General features: G+C 47.4%; 1 protein-coding gene across 1 annotated transcript in view; it reads left to right on the top strand.

Moving 5' to 3' along the window:
* TEX52 (testis expressed 52) overlaps positions 1-22,088 on the top strand; it is a 65,126-nt gene that overhangs the window by 16,105 nt on the left and 26,933 nt on the right. The window contains exon 2 of the mRNA XM_069228160.1: positions 19,992-20,576. Within this exon, the coding sequence (XP_069084261.1) occupies positions 19,999-20,576 (578 nt within the window). The 5' untranslated portion in view covers positions 19,992-19,998. The remainder of the gene's footprint in view (positions 1-19,991; positions 20,577-22,088) is intronic.

Below are 22,088 nucleotides of genomic sequence, written 5' to 3'. Positions count from 1 at the left end.
CCTGGTAGCTCCCACAACAATAAAGTGTTACAAAAGCCATGTCAAAACAAGACACGCATTGATGAAACTAAAAGACTTATAAAAATATGTCAGACCAGTTGGCTTTGTCAGTGTTTGTTTATTTTCATGCTTCCCATATTCGTGTTGAAAATGGTTACACTGATTTTCCATTAGAAATATTTTTGGGAAATACTAGCATGCATCAACACATTTTACTAAATGACACTTCATTTGCATCTAATCAGAGAGCATTCTGGGAGCATTATACTTAGCCTCATAGCCTAAACTTTTCAAACATGTGTATACACGTTTTTTTTTTTTTTGTACTGGAACCAACGTCAGTAGTGAAGTGTGACCTTAAAACATTTATTTACAGCACTCACCCTAATAATGAAGGCTTTCAAATAATGAACCATAAATACAAGTTCGAACAGCTTTGGAAACACATTACCTCAACTGCAGAGAGTTCCACTCTCTGTAAACAAGCAGCCAAAGGGTTTGTGCTGCAGAGGGTTGGGCCTACTTGTCCCAAGGACAAAGTAAACATAAGAACTTGTTGCCCTTGACCCCAAACAAGATGTCCCGGGCGATAGGAATTCCACATCCCTGCAATAATGCAAGCACTGGAGTAGAGGGTCACTCACCCATTGCACACGATGGCACACACAGAAACAATAATTATGCATTTACACCCCAACAGGACCCTTACCCAACGTCACCGGACAGGAGGTGCCAGACATATCCAGTCCCCCACAGAAGAGGCCCACAGTGATGACAGCAGCTCTGCCCGCCTGGATCAAGATGACCAGCCCGGCCCATCTGGGACCTCGGGACAGTCGGTTCCCCTGACACAGTCACAAGCCACCACAGAGCCTCCCCCCTCAGGAAACACCAGCACAGCAGCTTCCCAGCGGGCCCATCCCTCTGTCCCCAGGACACGTCCATCAGCAGTGTGTCCCCCAGGCAACCCCACTAACATAGGACGATCAGGGACCTGGGGGCAGTGGCAGTGGGCACACGGTTCAGGGGACAGAGGGACAGGATAACAGGGAAGCTGGGAGGACTGCTGTGCGACAGGGGGAGGACAGGCCCAGGGAACCCACTCTCCATGAGGCACTCTCCAACATCATGGGAGCTTACCATCATTCCCAGGAGACGATGGCAATGGTACTGGCCAAGTTTCAGGAGACCCAGCGGCTGCAGGAGGAACACTACCTTGGGATCAGGGAGGACTTGAAGCTCATTAACACCACCCTGGTCACCATTGCAGGGGTGCAGGCAGACCTTCTCAACACCAGGAGGGACACAGTGGCACAACAAGGGGCCCCTGACCCTAGCCTGGATGATGAACAGCCCTCCACCTCCACCGCCGCTAGTGGACAGGAGGCACCGCCACAGGAACAACAGGACACCAGCACCCCACCCCCTGCAGATGTAGAACCACCCCGCAAACGGTCCCTGAGATCCAGGAACAAGACAGAGAACATTGCCAAGAGAACATTGCCAAGACCCCGCCAGGAAATGAGACCCACCTGAATGTCACCCTTCTGTCCCACTATGTCACCCTGTCCATCCTTACCCTGCCATTGCTCCACTTCCTATGCCCCTTTGGACAATGCACCTGTGAAACAAATAGATTGGACTCTGCCATGGACATTCCTCCACCATCCCCCCAGCCCATTTTACAACCCCCTCCACTTATTAGCACAGGAATAAACACACTTCAATCACAAAATAATCTGGAGTCAATCTGTGCTTTCACAAATGTGTAATTGCAATAACTATGGAATATATCAATGTCAATTTACTTGTTCACATACCAATGTAACACAGCTGTAGGCCAGCAGTAAACATAGCAGAGGGCACAAAGTGGGACCCAGATCTGTGAAATGGAAAGTCAAAGTGACAAGTCAGGGTCCATACACTAAATGAAAATGACAGACTTATGCTAGCTCAAACAATAGTATGAGATGTGGGAAGCAGTGACATCTCCTTACCTGTGTCTCACTGGAAGTATTGCATGATGATGTTGTTTCTTCTGCCTCCTCTTCTTCACTGTCCACAGGCTCCACAGCTGCCACAAGACCACCAGCTGGCCCGTCCTCCTGCAGTAAAGGCACCTGCCGTCGCAAAGCCAGGTTGTGCAACATACAGCAGGCCACGATTATCTGGCACATCTTCTTCGGTGAGTAGTATAGGGAGCCACCTGTCAGATGGAGGCACCGGAATCTGGCCTTCAGGAGACCGAAGGTGCATTCGATCACCCTCCTAGTTCGCCCATGTGCCTCATTGTAGCGTTCCTCTGCCCTTGTCCTGGGATTCCTCACTGGGGTCAGTAGCCATGAAAGGTTGGGGTAACCAGAGTTACCTGCAAATGTCGAGGGACAACTGTTAGACACACACTAACCCTTAGGGACAGCCCCATACCCAGACACCTATGTCAACTGTATTGGGACCTTGGGCTCACCTATTAGCCACACACGGTGCCTCTGGAGTTGCCCCATCACATAAGGGATGCTGCTATTCCTCAAAATGTAAGCGTCATGCACAGAGCCAGGATACTTGGCATTGACATGGGAGATGTACTGGTCTGCCAAACACACCATCTGCACATTCATAGAATGGTAGCTCTTCCGGTTTCTGCACACCTGTTCATTCCTGCGGGGGGGGTACAAATGCCACATGTGTCCCATCAATGGCACCAATGATGTTGGGGATATGTCCCAGGGCATAGAAGTCACCTTTCAATGTGGGCAAATCCTCCACCTGAGGAAACACGATGTGGCTGCGCATGTGTTTCAGCAGGGCAGATAACACTCTGGACAACACGTTAGAGAACATAGGCTGGGACATCCCTGATGCCATGGCCACTGTTGTTTGAAAAGACCCACTTGCCAGGAAATGGAGTACTGACAGGACCTGCACTAGAGGGGGGATTCCTGTGGGATGGCGGATAGCTGACATCAGGTCTGGCTCCAACTGGGCACACAGTTCCTGGATTGTTGCACGATCACGTCTGTATGTGACTATGATGTGTCTCTCTTCCATTGTCGACAGGTCCACCAGGGGTCTGTACACCGGAGGATGCCGCCATCTCATCACCTGCCCCAGCGGACGTGCCCTATGGAGGAGAACAGCGAGCAGAGAGTCATCTAACACTGAGATATCACAATGTGTTATTTGCAGAAACTTTATTAATCCGCAATGTGCCAGTATCTGTCTATATTACCGGCCTAGATAGGTGTGACGCAGTTAACATCCATCCCATGTGGCCTCCTGAAAGGACGTCTGCCTGACCTGTAAGGTGGGACAAGGGGATATGAGGTATCTGCGCTGGCGTTGTACACCGTCACGGTGGGCGACCGTGGTGCAATTCTGCATTGGTTAACATTGGGCCCTATGGGTCCCAGGAGCCAATGACAATGTACGCCGGCGGTGACGGTACGCACCGCCGCAGAAGTGACCGCCATTTTCTGTCTGTTCACTCACTTGATACCTGACCTTCAACAGTAGAGGACCTACACTGCAAGTGCTGCTGTGACCTGTGTCTGGAAGCGACGATGGCTCATGTGTCTGGGGAAAGGGCCCCTGCCTTCACTTCGGAGGAGTTGGAGAAACTAGTGGATGGGGTCCTCCCCCAGTACACACAACTGTACGGTCCTCCAGACAAACAGGTGAGTACACTGTGAGCATGCTGCATGGGCAATGCCTGTTTTGAGTGGTGTGGATGGAAGATACATGGGGGGGCTGAGGCCTGCATGTGCGGATGGGGAGAGTATGTGCGTCAGGGCATGGGTGGGAACTGGGGGGCAATGAGTATGACGGTCCGGACGGGTAAGTAATTTCCTTTCCCCCTGTACCATTCCTCTAGGTCAGTGCCCACCAGAAGAAGGAGCAGGCAGCCCAACAGAGAGCATTTCAGGCTCTGGCCTCAGCACTGATGGCAGCCATTGTCCCTGTATCCAGCCTCCCCCCTCCAACTTCCTCCACCCAGACCCAATCCCCTGTACCTCAGCCTATCCCAAGCACACCATTAAACCAGCATGCACACTCATCAACACGCAAGAGTGGCTCAGGCAAACATAAGCACCACACATCCCACAGGCACTCACACAAGCACCATCCCCATGCAGACACAGCAACATTCACTGCCTCCAATTTGTCCCCCTCCTCCACATCGTCCTACTCCCTCCCTGTCTCATCTTCACTCACACCTGCATGCACTACATCCTCAGCCACTGCCTCCATCACCAGCACACCCACCACCACACACCGCTCACGTGCACTCACCACCCCCACTACCATTCACACATCCCCAGTGTCCTCTCCCAGTGTGTCAGTGAGCCCTCCTCCGAAAGTACACAAACGCAGGCAGACACCCACCCAACAGCCATCCACCTCACATCAGCCTCCGGCCCATGCACCTTCACCCAAATTCAGCAGACGTACACCTCCTACAACCACTACCTCTACCTCCACTCCCAAACCCCCTCCATCTTCCCGTCCCAGTGTGTCTAAAAAACTCTTCCTGGCTAACATTGATCTCTTCCCTACACCTCCCCCCGTCCTTCCCCTAGGGCCAGGCTTTCCAGGTACCAGCCCAGCACCTCAGCCACCACATCCCCAGGCACAGTGGTGCCAGCAACTGCGGGGTCATGGGGTGCACCACCCATCAGGGCTGCCAGTGTGCCACGTAACGAGGGCAAGGACATTCCGCCACCTGCAAGGTGAAAAAGGTGCCCACAACCCGGAGGAAGAAGCCGAAACTACCAGCCACCAAGGGCTCAGCAAAAACCAAAGGGGATAGTGGCAAGACAACTGCGGCGCCATCAAAGCAGGGAAATGCCAAAAGCTGAAGAGTGGGTCAGGAGAGGGCATGGTGGCACTGACTGAGGGACCAGTGTCACATTTTCTGTCCACGACAATCTGTACGTCGGCGAACACCGCTAGCTGCCCACCACCACAACCGCCACCTGTACCGCCCCCGGCACGTCTACAGCCTCAACAACAGTCCCCAGCCTCTTCCCCAGTGGGCAGCTGTCCGAGGCTGCAGGAGACGTCCTGCTGTGTCCCTCATCAGGTGCTGACCCATGCACCGCCCCCAGCACCGCCGCCACAGACACCGCCGCAAGCACCGCCGCGACAGACACCGCCTCAAGCACCGCCACCTGCACCGCCCCCGGCACGTCTACGGCCTCAGCGACAGTCCCAAGCCTCTTCCCCATTGGGCAGCCGTCCAAGGCTACAGGAGACATCCTGCTGTGTCCCTCATCAGGTGCTAACCCATGCACCGCCGGCAGCACTGCCGCCACAGACACCGCCACCAGCCCCACAGATACCGCTGCAAGCACCGCCACCGGCTCCGCGGCGTCCTTGGACACAGGCACTACCGCTGACATGGCTACCATCTCCAGTGGTCAGTCGTCTGAGGCTGGAGGAGAGTTCCTGGACCCTGGGCAGCTTCCATGAGGCATGACTTCCATCACTGTTTGCACCTGCAGGTGGAAGGCGTAGCCGCAGCAGTGTGGGGTATGTCGCTGACTTCATGGAGTATCATGCTACCTGAACCTTGCAAATCGTGTGGCACGCACACCGAGGTGAGGGAATTGTACCGGCCTCACTGCACGTGGGTCATTCTGGCCACCAGGCCCTCTCTAGAACCAGTCAATCAATCAATCAATCAATCAAAGAAATTTGTAGAGCGCGCTACTCACCCGTGAGGGTCTCAAGGCGCTGGATGGGGGTAACTGGGGGGGAGGATAGGGGTGCCAGGTAGGGTCACTGGTCGAACAGCCAAGTCTTGAGGTTCTTTCTGAAGACCAGTAGGTCTTTGGTTTTGCGAAGGTCGGTGGGGAGGGAGTTCCAGGTTTTGGGGGCGAGGTAGGAGAAAGACCTGCCTCCTGTGGTGGTGTGCTGGATGCGGGGGACTGTGGCTAGGATGAGGTCGGCTGATCGGAAGTCGCGTGTGGGAGTGTGGAAGTTTACTCTTTCATTGAGGTAGGTTGGGCCGGGGTTTTTGGAGGGATTTGTGTGCGTGGATGAGGATCTTGAATGTGATTCTCTTGTCTATGGGGAGCCAGTGTAGGGATTTGAGGTGTGGCGAGATTCGTTTGTGTCGGGGGAGGCCAAGGACGAGGCACGCAGCTGTGTTCTGGATTCTTTGGAGTTTGCGTTTGAGTGTGGTGCCGGCGTAGAGGGCGTTGCTGTAGTCCAGTCTGCTGCTGATGAGTGCGTGTGTGACTGTCTTTCTGGTCTCTGGGGGGATCCATTTGAAGGATTTTTTTAGGGGGCGCAGTGTGTGGAAGCAGGAGGAGGTTAGAGCGTTGATTTGCTGTGTCATGGAGAGTGCGGGGTCGAGGATGATACCGAGGTTGCGTGCGTGGGTTGCGGGGGTGGGTGCGGGGCCTAGGGCGGTGGGCCACCAGGAGGCGGGCCACCAGGAGGCGTCCCGTGTGGTTTTGTTGGGGCCGAAGATAATGACTTCGGTTTTGTTTGAGTTGAGCTTGAGATGGTTAGTGGTCATCCAGTTGGCGGTGTCTAGGAGAGCGGTGTGTAGGTTGGTTTTCGCGGTGGTGGGGTTGCGGGTGAGGGAGAGGATGAGTTGGGTGTCATCTGCATATGAGAGGATGGTGATTCCGTGTGCTCGGAGAATGTTGGCTAGGGGGATCATGTAGATGTTGAAGAGTGTGGGGCTGAGAGAGGACCCTTGGGGGACTCCGCAGGTGATCTTGGTAGTGTTGGAGTGGAAGGGCGGGAGGCAGATTCTCTGGGTTCGGTCGGTGAGGAAGGAGGAGAGCCAGTCTAAGGCTTTGTGGCGGATTCCTATGTTGTAGAGGCGTGTGCGGAGTGTGTGGTGGCAGACGGTGTCAAAAGCTGCGGAGAGGTCTAGGAGGATGAGTGCGACGGTCTCGCCTTTGTCGACTTTGGTCCTGATGTCGTCAGTGCATGCGATCAGGGCGGTTTCTGTGCTGTGGTTCTTGCGGAACCCAGATTGTGTGGAGTATCACATCCACTACCTCAGTCCTTGGCAGGATGAAGCACTCTGGGCACAAAGCCCCCTCCAGAACCAGTGGAGAGATACATCCACTACCTCAGTCCTTGGCAGGATGAAGCACTCTGGGCACCAGGCCCCCTCCAGAACCAGTGGAGTATCACATCCACTACCTCAGTCCTTGGCAGGATGAAGCACTCTGGGCACAAAGCCCCCTCCAGAACCAGTGGAGAGATACATCCACTACCTCAGTCCTTGGCAGGATGAAGCACTCTGGGCACCAGGCCCCCTCCAGAACCAGTGGAGTATCACATCCACTACCTCAGTCCTTGGCAGGATGAAGCACTCTGGGCGCAAAGCCCCCTCCACAACCAGTGGAGACTGTTATCCACTTGAGAGACTGTGGCTTTGCACTCCCCAGGATAGAGCAGTGGGCAAACCACCCACTGGAAAGACTTGAGAGACTGTGGCTTTGCACTCCCCAGGATAGAGCAGTGGGCAACCCACCCACTGGAAAGACTTGAGAGACTGTGGCTTTGCACTCCCCAGGATACAGCAATGGGCATGGAGCCCCCTCGTGCAGCAGTGGCGTCGTGCGCTCATCAGGCTGAGGTGCCACCCCTCCCCCTGAGGTGCCTGTATATTTTCGATCTGATGCCCCAGCAGTGTTCTCTCCATTTCCAGTCAGGTATCATGTTTGGGCTTCGCCCATGCATTTTGGGCCCAGTGGTCCACGGACAATGATTAGTACACTATCCGGACTTGTGTAGTTGGTGTACGTATTTATATTTACTGAATTTGGAGTTTTGACTAATGGATTATTCATGATTACAATCGTTACAATCATTTCCTTTTGTCCTTGCGTTCTTCCAGGGGGTTGTGGGGGGGGTATATGTAATGTTTCCGCATGTATTTGTGTGTATGTTGTGGGTGAGGGTGGGGGTGTTGCGTATTGCGTGTGTGTGTCACTCTCTTTCCTCCCCCCTCCCCTGTGTTGTAGGTGCAGTACTCACCGTGGTCGCCGCCGCCGCCGTTCGTACTCCTGGTAGAAGAGGAGGTAAACCAACATGTGTAACACCTGAAGTTCGGGCTCCATGGCGTCCTGGTTCCTCGTTGGGTGTCGAGGGGTGAGTGTTTTCCCTTCTGTGTACTGTTTCCGCCGTGCTTTTGATAAGATTGGTTCCGCCCCGGAAAAGGTGGCGGGTAGGTCACTTGTAATACATTGGGCGGTACTTTGTCTCCCGCCTGTCTGTTGGCGGTGTCCGCCACGCTGTTTGTTTGTACCGCCGTGGTGCTCGGAGTGTTAAAGTGGCTGTCTATGTTGGCGGTTTCCGCCACGGTCGTAATCCCATTTTTTTTCCACCGGCCTGTTTGCGGTATTACCACCGCTTTAACACCGACCTCCAGGGTTGTATTGAGGGCCTTAGTGTCACCCACCGACCTTGCATCAATGTTCAAATCACTGGCCTGCATGTAACCTTCCCTGCCGTGTACAATATCCTTTGGAATTCGAAATCCGTGGAAAAAGAACTGAGAAGAGAGAATGCTCGAGGAGGTCATTGAGCAGAGCTAAAGTAGAGAAGTACCGCCATCTGGTGGTCATGGAATTGAAAGCCTATGTGAGGTGTATGTTTAGCATGCATGGATTATAAGTGGTTCCCAACTTTGTACTCCTGAGGACCTCCAATAAATCTCTATTGGACCCTCAAGCAATCAATTTGTATGATTTTAATTTCAAACATTAAAACAGTAATTCGCACAAAATACGCAAACAAGTACGCACCAACAAATACCCAAATGACTAAAGATTTCATTATTTTATATTAAAAAAATAGGCAAAAATCAAAAAAATGTAATGGGAAGGTTGGTGCTGCATCTTGGTGACTAAATTTTCAATATTTGCTTTTATTTCTGAATGTTGAATACTGAGGTTAGATTCTACATTTCCTAAGCGATTTCTGTATTTATTTTCTAGGTACATGAGATCTGAGAAAGCTTTTTCACATAAATATGTGGTGTAGAAAGGAAGTAAAACTTTATGTACCTCCCATTTTTCCATAACCCCTCTGTCATATGTATTTCATTTGTTTTTATATCATACCAGGGTAGGATGGCGGAGCACTTTACATCACACACATACAGAGACACTGAATCATACGTGTGTAAATCAGTCTATAGAAAATGTTGCATAAGGCAAAGGGGACTGCAAGGTGTAGGATTCACATGTCATCCATATTGGTTGGCATTTTGTAAGAGTGCTTGGCCTGGAGAAGCACATATTCAGGATCCAGAACGTAGCACAGTGGTTAGCATTAACATTAATAATAAGAATTTATTCCTACCCAAACAAACCTTTTTAGGAGCATCATGATAGTGAAAGATTGGAAAAAACATAACTTTCTAACTTGTACCATGCAGTTTGCATGCAGCTCTTTCATGGCAGTTCATAACTGTTAGAAATGGGGTCTCTAGCTGGCAGAAGTATACACCTTTGTCCAAATACAGACCACAAGACTAGTAAGGGTAAGTCACACACAATACAAATTATTCTGTGCCCACCCTCTGGTAGCTTGGCACTGAGCAGTCAGGCTTAACTTAGAAGGCTATGTGTAAAGTATTTGTGCAATAAATCATGCAATAACACAGTGAGAACACCACAGAAAGACACCACACAGTTTTAGAAACATATAAGATATTTATCTGATTAAATTAAGGTCAGAACAAATAAGAGTTGATAATCACAAGTGGAAATATCACTTTTGTAATGATAAGCAGAACCTTTGTTCTTAAAAGCAACAATTGTCTATAGCAAACACAAAATATCTGGTTTGCATCTAAATTACACGCACGAAGACCGCAGAGGAGGAGATGCGTGGAAAAAGGTAGGTGTGCGTCTGTTTTCCAGGCGCACACAGACGATGTGTCGATTCTTTTCCACATGGCAAGGGCTTTGCATTGAATTCTGGCACACAGGCTTGAATCATCTTTGCGATGCGGGGTCTTTTGATGCCCAGGGACGATGCATGGAAATCCTGGGGGTGCGGGACGAACTCACACCTGCTGCGTCGATCGGGTCGGTGGTGCTGAAGAACTTCTGCCGCACAGCTGGTACTGCATCGATTCCCCTTGCAGGAAGTCAGGTTGCGTTGTTCCGTCTTGGCGACGCATCGATCCGGTGGCCTGTGTATCAAAGTTCTGGTCTCAATGTTGGCACTGCATTGATCTCTACTCGGGGAGCTGGGCTGCGTCGTTCCGGTTCGGCAATGAGGTGATTTTCTCACAGCTGGACAGGCTGCGTGTCAATTCCAGCAGACTGTGTGTCGATTTTTGCCACACAAGAAGTTTCCTTTCAGAGATGAAGTCTTTTTGGCCCTGAGACTTCAGGAAATATGAGGCAAGCTCAATCCAAGCCATTGGAGAGCACTTCTCAGCAGGGCCAGAGGCCAGCAAGGCAGCAGGGCAAGAGCAAGGCAGCAGTCCTTTACAGCAAAGCAGTTGAGGTGAGTCCTTTGGGCAGCCAGGCAGCTTCTCTTGGCAGGTTGCAGGTTCTGGTGCAGAGTGTCTGTCCCAAAAAGTCTCTACTTTGGTAGGGTCAGGGACCCAGTTTATATACTCAAAAGTGTGTTTGAATGGGGGAGACTTTAAAGAGTGGTTTGGAAGTGCACAAGGTCCCTTTTCAGTACAACCCTGTCTGACAGAGTCCCAGTAGGAGGTTGGCATTCCTTTGTGTGAGGACAGGCCACTATCCTTTGAAATGTAAGTGTCAGGCCCTCCACCCTTCCAACCCAGGAAGACCCATTCATTATGCAGATGTGCGCAGGTGTGACTGAGCATCCTGTGTTTGTGGTTGTCTGGGTGAAATGCACAAGAGAGCTGTCAACCAGCCCAGCCCAGACGTGGATTGGAGACAGGCTGTAAGGCACTGAAGGATTTATGTGCATAGAAATGCTCACTTTCTAAAAGTAGTGTTTCTAAATTAGCAATATAAAATCCAACCTCACCAGTCAGCAGGATTTTGTATTACCATTCTAGCCATACTCAATATGACCTGTTTACCCCTTCCTAATCAGAATCTACCACTCAAACAGTTTTGGAGGGTAGCCTTAATGTTAGCCTGTGAAAGGAGCAGGCCTCACAACAGTGGAAAACGAATGCAGGACTTTTCCACTACCAGGAGATATAAAACACACAGATACATGTCCTGCCTTTTACCCACACAGCACTCTGCCCTCTGGGTTATCTGGGGGCCTACTTTAGGGGTGAGTTATATCTAGAAAAAGGAAAGGAGAATTTAAGGCTTGGCAAGTACTTTTAAATGCCAAGTCAAAGTGGCAGTGAAACTGCACACACAGACGTTGCAATGGCAGGCCTGAGACATGGTTAAGGGGCTACTTATGTGGGTGGCACAGTCAGTGCTGCAGGCCTACTAGTACCATTTAATTGACAGGCCGTGGGCACATGCAGTGCACTTTAATAGGGACTTACACATAAATTAAATATGCCACTTGGGTATGAGCCAATGTCGCCATGTTTTAAGGGAGAGAGCATATGCACTTTAGCACTGGTTAGCAGTGGTAAAGTACGCAGAGTCCTAAAACCAGCAAAAACGGTGTTAAAAAGTGGAGCGAGGCAGGGAAAAAGTTGGGGGTGACCACCCTACGGCTGCCAGGTCTAACAATAGCTCACTGTGCAAGATTACAACTGTAACTTATGAACTGCACAGTAACAAAGGAATCTCTGTGACAAAAGCAGTAACCCACTGATCTATGCACATAAAATACTGTTCTTTGATATGGTAAACGTTCTTTGCAGCAGGCATATTAACCATCTGTGCTACCTTAGGTGAGTCAAAACTGCCACTAGACGAAACTCCAATCTCTCTCCAGCATGTACCTTAATAGCCAGAGTTATCTTGACACTTTTGTTGATGACCTAAATCTGCTGGATGAACAAGGAATTTTGCAGTGCTTTTAAAACTGCTGTACAAATGAAACAGCAAATATAAAAATACTTGCATGTTTCTGTTGAGAGGCCCCAGCCGCTGAAGTGCCTTCCTGCTGGCCCAGACTTCTGCTTCTAAACAACAAAGAGCAAAAAGAACAGATGATAGACGTAATGCTGTACAATGCAAACATTTACCCCCCCACTCACAAAGATCTGGGTTTAATCCATCATTTTTTGGCCACCACACCACCCCAGTTTGGACCCAGCCATATGCAATTCAGTCTTGACCCTGATCCCCATGGGAACAGTCCTGGCGAACTGCCGAGCCAGGTCCTTCCTGGTTTGGAAACAAGCATCCTGGATCCTGTTTCGGGGTATCGCGCCTTATCAGCCAGGCAAACTCGAATCCACTGGCGTAGTGAGCACGGGACCCACATCTGGGCACACCCTTCCCACTTAGGGCAGCAAAAGCAAAAAGAACAGATAATGGATGGAATGCTGAACAATGCAAACATTCAACCCAAGTCAGAAAGATCTGGGTTTAATCCATCATTTTTTTGACCACCACGCTACCCCAGTTTTGACCGTGATCCACATGGGAACAGTCCAGCCCGAACTGCCACGCTAGGTCCTCTTGGTGTTTGCAAAAAAACATGTCAGAGAGAGTTATCCTTGGCAGAAGTTATGCTGGGAAAAGCCAGGTTTTAAGTGCTTACCTGAACAAGAGCAGATCTTCATGTGCTGTTTTTGAAGGCAGTAGGCTATTCCAAAGTTGTGCCATTTTAATTGAGAAAGCCGACCGCCAGTCCTAGCTTTACAGAATTTAGGGATACAAGAAAGATTTACCTTGAAAGGGCGCTAAACTCTAAAAGGTGAAGAACACTTCAATTTTCTTCACAGATTGATGAGACCTTTCTTGTATACCACCCTAAAAGTAATACAAAGAGATGTGAATATGCCTCTTTCGTTCACAGGGAGACAGTGGAGCTCTGACAGGGCTCGGGAAGGCTATGAGTATCTAGGCACATTTAAAGCCACCTTGGCACCAACAGATTGAACTCGTTGCAATCTCTTAAGTAGAGTTTCTTTGCTGTTTTGGCCAGACTCTGTGTATTATTGGAGATTAGATGGAAAGGTCGGATCTGTGAAGCATGGGTATCTCAGAGCACTTCAGTTTGTCAGCATTGAGCTGAGTCGCAGCAATGGGGCAACTGCAGACAAGCAGTGATTGAAAGGCTGGAAAGGGGCCTCACCGACTAGCCCATGGCAATAATTAACTGAGTGTCATCTGCATAGTTAAAACAGGTGACACCTAAAGACCTAACCAATTTTGCCAGTGGACTAATATAGATGTTGAAGAGGACTGGACTTTATTCGGACACCGGTCGAACACCTTGAGCCAACACTTTGTATTCTGATATTTAAGGGGCAGACACACTGCCCGACACATGTCCTCTAAGTAGGATTTACATCACTGACGTGCTAAGGAGGATGTAATGTGACACTGCGTTGAAAGTGGTGGACACATCAAGCACTACTAAGGCTACTGATTCTGCCTTGCCCGCTGCCATTCTCAGGTTATCAAGGACCAACAACAAGGAGGTCTCCGTACTACGTACTGGTTGAAAACCAGACTGTGCGCGTTCTAGGATGATATTTTATTCCAGGAGGCCAGGGAGAAGCCAGAGAGTAACTTATTCACATGATTTTAACCGCAAAGGGTAAAAGGGATATGGGCCGATGGCTGGAAAGGACAGCTTGATCTGCACTGTTTTTTTTTTAAGAAGGGAACAATCAATGTGGATCCACTCCAGTGGGATCCACATATTTGTCATTGCAGGCCTCATAGTTTAAGCCTAGTGTATCCCAAACTATAACTCTATTCTTAACTCTTACCTTCACACAGACTATCCCTTACCCTAAACTTCACTTTAGCTAGTACATTATCGTTTGAATTATTCCAATCCGAACTTAAAAACCTTCCCTTACCAATTCCCAAACCTATCCCTCACCACATTTCTTTTGTAACCGGAACCGTTTGAGGTTGTTCCCATTTTTTTCAAACCTTTTTGTCAGACTTGTTTCTGACTTTTTATTTTCTCACATTTCTGTAACTTTTGACCTACAATGGCAGAGTACTAGCCCACAGTATGGAGATCCAGAGTGTGTGGATAGCATAAAGAGTGCCCTCGTCCTCAACATCAGACACTGAGGAACTGATTCAGTTAAAAGTTGCACAATGAACCTCAGTAACAGAAGTTGCGAGCTGCATTGCTCTCGAGGAGAGAGCAGGGCTGAGTCATATTTATCTCCCCCTGTGCTTGTGCACAGACAAGCTGTGTAGCGCCACACATTCACACACCCACTTTTGTACCATAGCGGGAAAAAAATTGGTAATATCTAGCATAGGTTTTGTGCTGGAAGGATACTCTTCAATTACAAGATGCTATGCCTAGACAAACGTTCAAACATTTCAGATTTTGGATAATGCTTTACAGTGCAGCACATATGCAAAGTGTAAATTGCTAGGAGAACTTAAGAGTTCTCCTACTTAGCTCCTGCCTCAAGGAGGCAAGTTTTAGAACAAAACTTTAACAACTTTTGTAGATAGGAGTTTGCAGTAAAAGCCATGGGTGGTGTGTGGAAATGTCCATGAACCACCTTTGGGCTGCCTCCTTGATGCAAAACAGTGGAGAATTCTATTTCTGTTACTTTGAGGGCTTCTTTCTAGCTCCAGTTGTTTTTTTGCACTGGAAAGTAAATACTATACCCAGACTTCGAGCCCAAAGTCTTCGTAAATCTGCCTCTTTATACCTTATTGATAAGCTTTTCGATCCCCCGTGAACACATGTGGTCTGATTTACTCTTCTCAAGCAACAACGGAAATCATGTGAATGGGGTTAACAATTAGGGGTAGTAAGTATCTTCCAAACGAGGACACCAACAAACTGAGGTGAGAAAATTCAGACATAAAGACACAGTGATCAGGGGAGAAATGCAAGACTCTGTCCTGCTCCATGAATACAACCAAAATGCCCATCACTTCTCACAGAGCTATTGAATAGTACTGACGGGCCCTAAAATACCACGGAAACCTCCCAGTGTGCATATTCTCACAACCGGACATTGACTGATAAATTAAACACCACTGAGTTGGAACAAGAGCCAACCCCACACGCGAGTGGCACGCACTGCTGCCACCTGAAACTATACACGGCACTGCTACAGCATGGCAGTTGCAGCCCACCTGTTCCTGGGCCAGTGAGTGTGGAGAGAACTCTCACTAAACACAAGACACACTTTGCACTGCAAGATAAACGTGTAAGAAAGCATCCAGTTGAACAGGAGGAAAGAAATCTCATACCCGTGTGCAGGTCATGCATACAGGTGCACCTCACAAAATGAGCAACGTGTAAAATGTGGTGCACAACAAACATGGAGTTGGTCCTTATTCTCAGCGGTGCATAACCAAGCCATCTTCCCCCCCCTCACAACATGGCATCAGCAAACAAATACTCATAACATAGCACTTGTAGAGATGCCTCTTTTCAGAGTGATACTTGCAGAGAAGAGGAGGACCCAGAATGTGGTAGGCCACAACCATGGCCCAAAATACAATCTTTACAACAACCATCTATCTAGGACAACACTGCAGGCCATGGACAAGTACTTGCCCTTTGCCACTACCAACATAGGCATCTACTACCCTGGTTGACCAATCATGTATCTCTAGAAACTGGCATCCACCTTTCCTAGAAATGTACACTATCGGCTGAGAAGAGTGAAGAAACAAACTAATGTGCCACAACATATTACATGACCAGCCCTGGAACTATTGCTGCTGTCAACCAATCCCTCCTCTGCACAACAGAAGCACACCGTTGCTAGTGGAACCTTGCCTGAGAAAGAATAACGCAGTCATCCAAGGACAATTACACCTGATACATGGACCTCGGTAAGAAAAACCAAGAAGGGATCTGCCTTTCAAAGCGCACACATGCGCGTCCTCAGTGGGATATTAAACTAATATTTTGCACCTGAGAACAGCCCCATAAAAAGGGGCAGTGGCTCATGTGAAGATACAAGTATTTCAGGGCCTGATTTAGAGTTTGGCGGGCGAGTTACTTTGTCACCAATGTGATGGATATCCCATCTGCTGAATTACGATTTCCATAGGATATAATGGAATTGTAATATGGCGGATGGGATATCCGTCACATTTGTGACAGAGTAACCCCATCCACCAAACTCGAAATCAGGCCCTCAGTCTTCAGTCCACTAATGCACAAGTGACAGAAGTCCATACAAGAGACCAGTCATACTAAAGGGTTCCACAGCTACTCTAAACGCTGGAAGATGCAATGCCAGACCGTATAGCAGCATCCTCCCTGTCGTACATATATATCCCAGAAGAAGTCACCTCATACATACCAGAGATTCTAGACCAACCATAATCACTATAACAGAGATCACCCCCTCACCCCTCGTGACACCTACGTCACAAGTAGACTCAAAGCATCTTGATGTCTGCTGAAAAGATTGCGGTCTACCATAGGTGCCCAGTTCCTGCGCAGAATCCTTCATCGTTCTCGAAAGCTATGGAACCTTCATTCAGCTGAATGTGCGGATATTTATGCGCCCAGTTGCAATACATACGCATTGAGGTACAGCTAGAGATCAAACATTGATAAATGTGCCTCTCGGTGGCTGCCACTCCACCACAAACTGCCAGTGAATTGGAACAGTGGCAGAGAACGGTCTGGCAAGGGAACAAATCAAAAGATTGGTTGAATCTGGCATGGATGAGCCTGGTGAGTAGACTGTCATGGTAATATTTAGGTGACATGAAGGAATAGGTGGAAGGGTTTACTGCCAGACTCAATGAAAGCCTGAATTGTGGAAAGATCATAAGGAATTCAGTACTCATGTATTGCACGTTGCATCTCACTGTTGGCCATGCACTGTGGAAGGAAACACATCATATTTTCCTAAAGGATCAAATGGAGCATACTTCTAGGGCCCAGTGGCAGAGAGTATGTGACTGAACAACCCTATGCACACTTCCTTCCATCGGGCATAGAAAGCCTTTTGTTGTGCTTTTCTGCATGGTGTTGCAGCCTGGCATGAAACACTAAGTAAGGAACAGAAAGACTGCATTTGGAACACAGCACTGACAGTTTTCTTGTGTGTGCATGCGTGCAACTGTAATTCTAAAGGGAAAACATAGTTAAAAAAAAAATACATGTCCAACAATAGAAGGCAATGTGCTGGTTACATTTTCTTAGACCTTGATACATTTCTTGTTACCCATTTTTGAGGAGTTGTGGTAGGGTGTTATAGTGCATGATTTTGAAAATAACCACTGTGGAACAGTTGATGTAAGCTTGGAATGTAATTGTGTTACATACACCAGTTGTATAAGTTGAGGCTTCCAATTGTAGTAGGCGAAAAATTGGACAGCAACGATTTTATAGAGGAATCTTTGACATCTCAAGTACACGCCCATTTACCCTCTGGACCTTCTGGAGGCAGCGATTGTAGTAATATGGGAGGGCACAGAAAATCTTCAGTTCTGTAATCATGGCCTTGCATACCTTCCTGGGGTTTATTTTGTCTGGATCCTGTATAGCGGATCTTTGAAGAAGTGGCTTGTCGAGTAGAATGTCAGTAGTCACTCCTGGTTTGTATACTGATGCAGTGTTTGAAAATTGTGAAATGTCCTGTGCCCAGGTGTCCTCCTTGTTTTCCATACATCATGTATGACTAGCTAGCTTTAGTTGGAGCATCAGTGCTATCTCTGTTTATGATGGTTCCTTGTGCTCGGCGAGGAATCTCATTTAGAAGCTGTGCCTCCTCCCAGCTTGGAATATGTGGTGCAGCTGCCTCAAGTTCTACATTCATGTTGCCCTTCACCGTCATTCTTATCGATGTTGGTGGCACCATTAAGCATTTGTTGTTAGACAGCTTTCTAATTGTTGTCACCTTGTGCTCTTGATGTTTATCAGTCCCTTTGCTTTGTTTCCTTATGTGTGGCTTTTTATCTTGTGCAATCATTGAAGATAATTGCATGTTAAGTGCTTGTTTTAGAGAAGGGAGGGGCAATAAACCTGTTTTAGCTCCATTAAATGCTGGTGTTTCTGTTTTGCACTGTGTGCATGTGGCTCAGGTGGTGTGCAGAGGTGGTGTTTTATTTGCAGTAGTCATATCCATTAGTGGGTGTGCTCATGCGAATAGTGATAATCGCTTGAGTTAAATTCCCTTTTGTGCTGTCAATCACTTTTATTGCTTCATGAGATAAACAGCTTTATTTAGCGAGTGCATTATTGCGCTTCATGATTTAGTGATCCCTTACCCGATTGTGCCTTTGCATGATGAATTCCAAATAATTGAGATTTTCCTAGCCTTGGTGTCAGAAAGGCTAGATTTTATTAAAGACAAGGAGGCGAGTATTATGCTATTCTTTTCATACTTTATTTTAAACTGCAGCCAAGAAACTACAAATCCCAGAATCCCTGGAAAAAAACTACAAAACTGCGTCACAATGGGATCCACCAATCACATGATGATCCCTATAATAACTATCTTGACTGAGAGCAACAAGCCCTCTTTTCTTGCGAAAGTCAGTCAATAGAACGATTTGAGAAAAACAACAATAAACCATAAAGAGTCAAAAATGCTGAAAGGAGGTCCATACAGAAGGCCTTGAGGAAAGGATAACCCTGTGTAGATCCTGTTGGTTGAAGAAAAGGTCCAGAAGGAGTTGAAAGAAGCTGATCAGACGGCAGCGCTGTTATTGGTTGCGGTGGAGGCAACTAGAATAAAAGAACAGGGAGGGTTAGAAGAGGCGGGATAATACTCGCCTCCTTGTCTTTAATAAAATCTAGCCTTTCTGACACCAAGGCTAGGAAAATCTCAATTTTATTACAAGACAGGAGGCTCATATTATGCTTGTTCAAAGCAATGAAACAACATTCTGCAGATGAGGTTTCGCGCGCCTGCTGTGTCTGAGACACAAGGCGTGAATTGTTATGCACACATGTGGAAATTATCAGCAACCAAGGGCTTAGAACAAAATATGTTCAAAGACATTTGCCTTGAGATGTCAGCACTTAATAAAAGAACAACAAAATAATAATACTTCTCGTTTATGATCCCAGCCGAGCATAGACTTCAAGGCAGAACCCCCTCTTTTGCTAGGCTGTGCTGGGTTTGGCCATCAAAAGGAATCGGTCCCTTCAATATCGAGCAATATCCAAGCGCTGCATCACGTAATAAGGGTAGGTGATGCTCTACAAATGTGAGTAACAATATAACACACATTAAAGGGTGCATGTGAGGATCTAGGACATCCGAATCCATTGTAGTTTTTCAAGATATTTCAACAGTAACACTAGATACATTGCAGTGCTCCTGGCTGACTCCAGGGACACAGGAGTAAGCCAGAAGACCTACAAGAGTAAGTAACAGTAAAATCTTTGGGACTCTGGCCTCCCAACTCCAAACTGAAATCATTTACATAGTGAGTATTTGTGCTGCGGTTCTAGAGTGGATCCCGTCCTCCTGCAACTCTCCAAATACCCCTTTTATGAGCTCTTCAGTGTGCTAGGTTCTGTGTGGCAATGTCTTTCTCTAACGCTGATTAGAATACACTAAGAAACAGAAACAATGTTAAGATCTCTTCAAGATGTCAAAGTTGCAATGGTGAAGGCTGTATTGGTCCAGCCATTCTCATAAGAGCGATAATGAACAAGTGTCCGTAAGCATAAAAGTGCGCGAGATGGTTAGACTGGTATTTCAGTCAGTATGGCAAAGATGGCACAGCGAGGCACAGTAAGACGTGACAGCAAATCATTTTCAGTTCAGAGATAGCATTGGTTATGTGCAAGTACAAATTCCATAATACATTTTGGAGTGTTATTGTGGAACTTTTGTAGTTAAAAAGATGTGTCCTCATATGGGAGAATTGTTAAATGGAGATTTTATCATGAATGATTTTATGCAGTAAATTAAATAACAAATATATTTTTAAAAAACCTTGCCCTTTTTCTTTTGATAGGCACGCAATGGCTTTGACCTTTACCACCAAAGCATCAATTAAAGAGAGAGAGTTTCTACTTGGGGACAGTGAGCCAACGCAAACTGCTTTTTCCCCAAGAGCTATCCACCGTCTGGCTGTGGTGAAAGCACCGTGCACCAATGCCAAAATTGAGGTGCATCACAGAGTGCGGGGCTCCCCGATCGGTACCAACAGCCAACCTGCCTGGGGGTACCAAGCCTGGCTAGAAATTAGCAGGCTGCCTCCTCTATTTCCAGTACAGACTGATAAACCCTACAACAGCGATCTATGGCGGAAAGTGGCATCAGACAGCGTGTCAGAAGAACATCTTCCCAAGACCAGAAGCAAGTGCACAATGGGCTCCCCCTCTACTCCTATCCCACCCCCCTCACGGATGACAGAGAACACCTTCTTGAAGTTCCTTGCCTCCAGGGTCCTGTTAGTGGATGATAAACGGAAAGAGCAAGTGATATCAAGGACAAGCAAGGATCTTAGGGAGTCGGAGAGGCTGAAACTAAGAAGCCAGTGCCGGGATCCCCCACGAGACAGCAGGGGCTATATCTTGCCTCCAAAAGACTTTAAACGGTAAGACAGTAGGTGTTCCATGCTGCAGTTTTTCACCGATCAGTAACTGTTTTGGATTTGCATGCTTTCACCTTCTGAAGCATGCTAACTCTGTCAGTCAGGAATCCAGTATCTGCCATCTTTCATATCACTTACTCTTTGCATTGCCAAATTTTTACTTCTCCAACTGCATCTACGATCTTTTAGCCTTATATTGTGTTTAGGAAATATTTAACATTCAGGAGCTTCCATAGTTGATTGTCTGCTTGTCAAATAATTTTAGCTCAGAAAACCTATGTGATAAGAAATTCACACCTAGTTTTCATAACGTCAGTTCATTGCCTATATGTTGAATTTCATTCAGCTAGGTTCAATAAAGAGGATTTTATTTAGAGTTACCATTGAATGCCTTTCTCCTTTGTAGAATAAACACGGGTACATCAATCCAAAACAATTTCCAGAGTGAGCCTTTATTGTGCAGAATGAGCTTTTTGTAAATGTTTGCCAAAAAGGGCAACTTTACCTTTCCACCCTCAGTGATTAAGTTCTTCATTAGAACAATCAATCTCCTGTCACCTGGAACTTGACTCAGCCCCTCCTTTACTTAAATCACGTATATGGATGTTTGACGCCATATTTGGAATAAATTCAGATTTAATTGGATCCTAATTGGGGTTGAATCTTGCAACAGCAGTGTAGATTATTTCAGAGTTTTAACCATGCCATTTGAGGTTTGGATATATATCACATGGTAAGAAACTCTGATGAAAAGAGTTTCCCCATGTAAGCATTGCATTTTGGGATAATCAAATCACTGAGCAGTAAAAAGCTCACACCTGAAAAATGTGTTTTCACTGGTAGGATATCAAACAAATACCAGAGTGTGTGGCCTAATGGTTTATCTGCTTTTGAACTGAGAAGTTTCTGTTCCTATGCACAGGCATCACAATCCACATTATATATATCAAAGAGTGCCAGGGCACGCCAAAAGTAGTCCGAAAATCAATTCCAAGGTGGAAAGAAGAGTCCAAAGTCCAAGCACAATGTAGAGGTTGATGATATTTTATTCTTCGTGGAAAAAGTACATTCTGCAAACAGCCGACACGTGTTTCGTCACAAGGACTTTTTCAAGGCTGTAGGTCAAGAATCATGAACACAGAACAGTACAATCAAAATGAACGAGTTACTTACCTTCGGTAACGACTTTTCTGGTGGATACATTAGCTACCTGTGGATTCCTCACCTAATGAATACTCCCATGGCGCCAGCATTCGACGGAATCCACAGGTAGCTAATGTATCCACCAGAAAAGTCGTTACCGAAGGTAAGTAACTCGTTCTTCTGATGGATACAACTACCTGTGGATTCCTCACCTAATGAATAGAGTCCCAAAGTAGTACCACGCCCGGCGGTGGGTGCCTAAATGGTCAAACCAAGAAATCCTGCAGCACTGACCGTGCAAAATGGCCGTCCCTTCTAACCTCAGAATCCAAACAGTAATGTTTTGCAAACGTGTGAAGGGACGACCAAGTT

The sequence above is a fragment of the Pleurodeles waltl genome, chromosome 4_1, assembly GCF_031143425.1.
Source record: "Pleurodeles waltl isolate 20211129_DDA chromosome 4_1, aPleWal1.hap1.20221129, whole genome shotgun sequence".
Taxonomy (NCBI): domain Eukaryota; kingdom Metazoa; phylum Chordata; class Amphibia; order Caudata; family Salamandridae; genus Pleurodeles; species Pleurodeles waltl.
The sequence above is the reverse complement of the archived record's forward strand: the minus strand, read 5'-3'. Positions and strand labels throughout refer to the sequence as shown.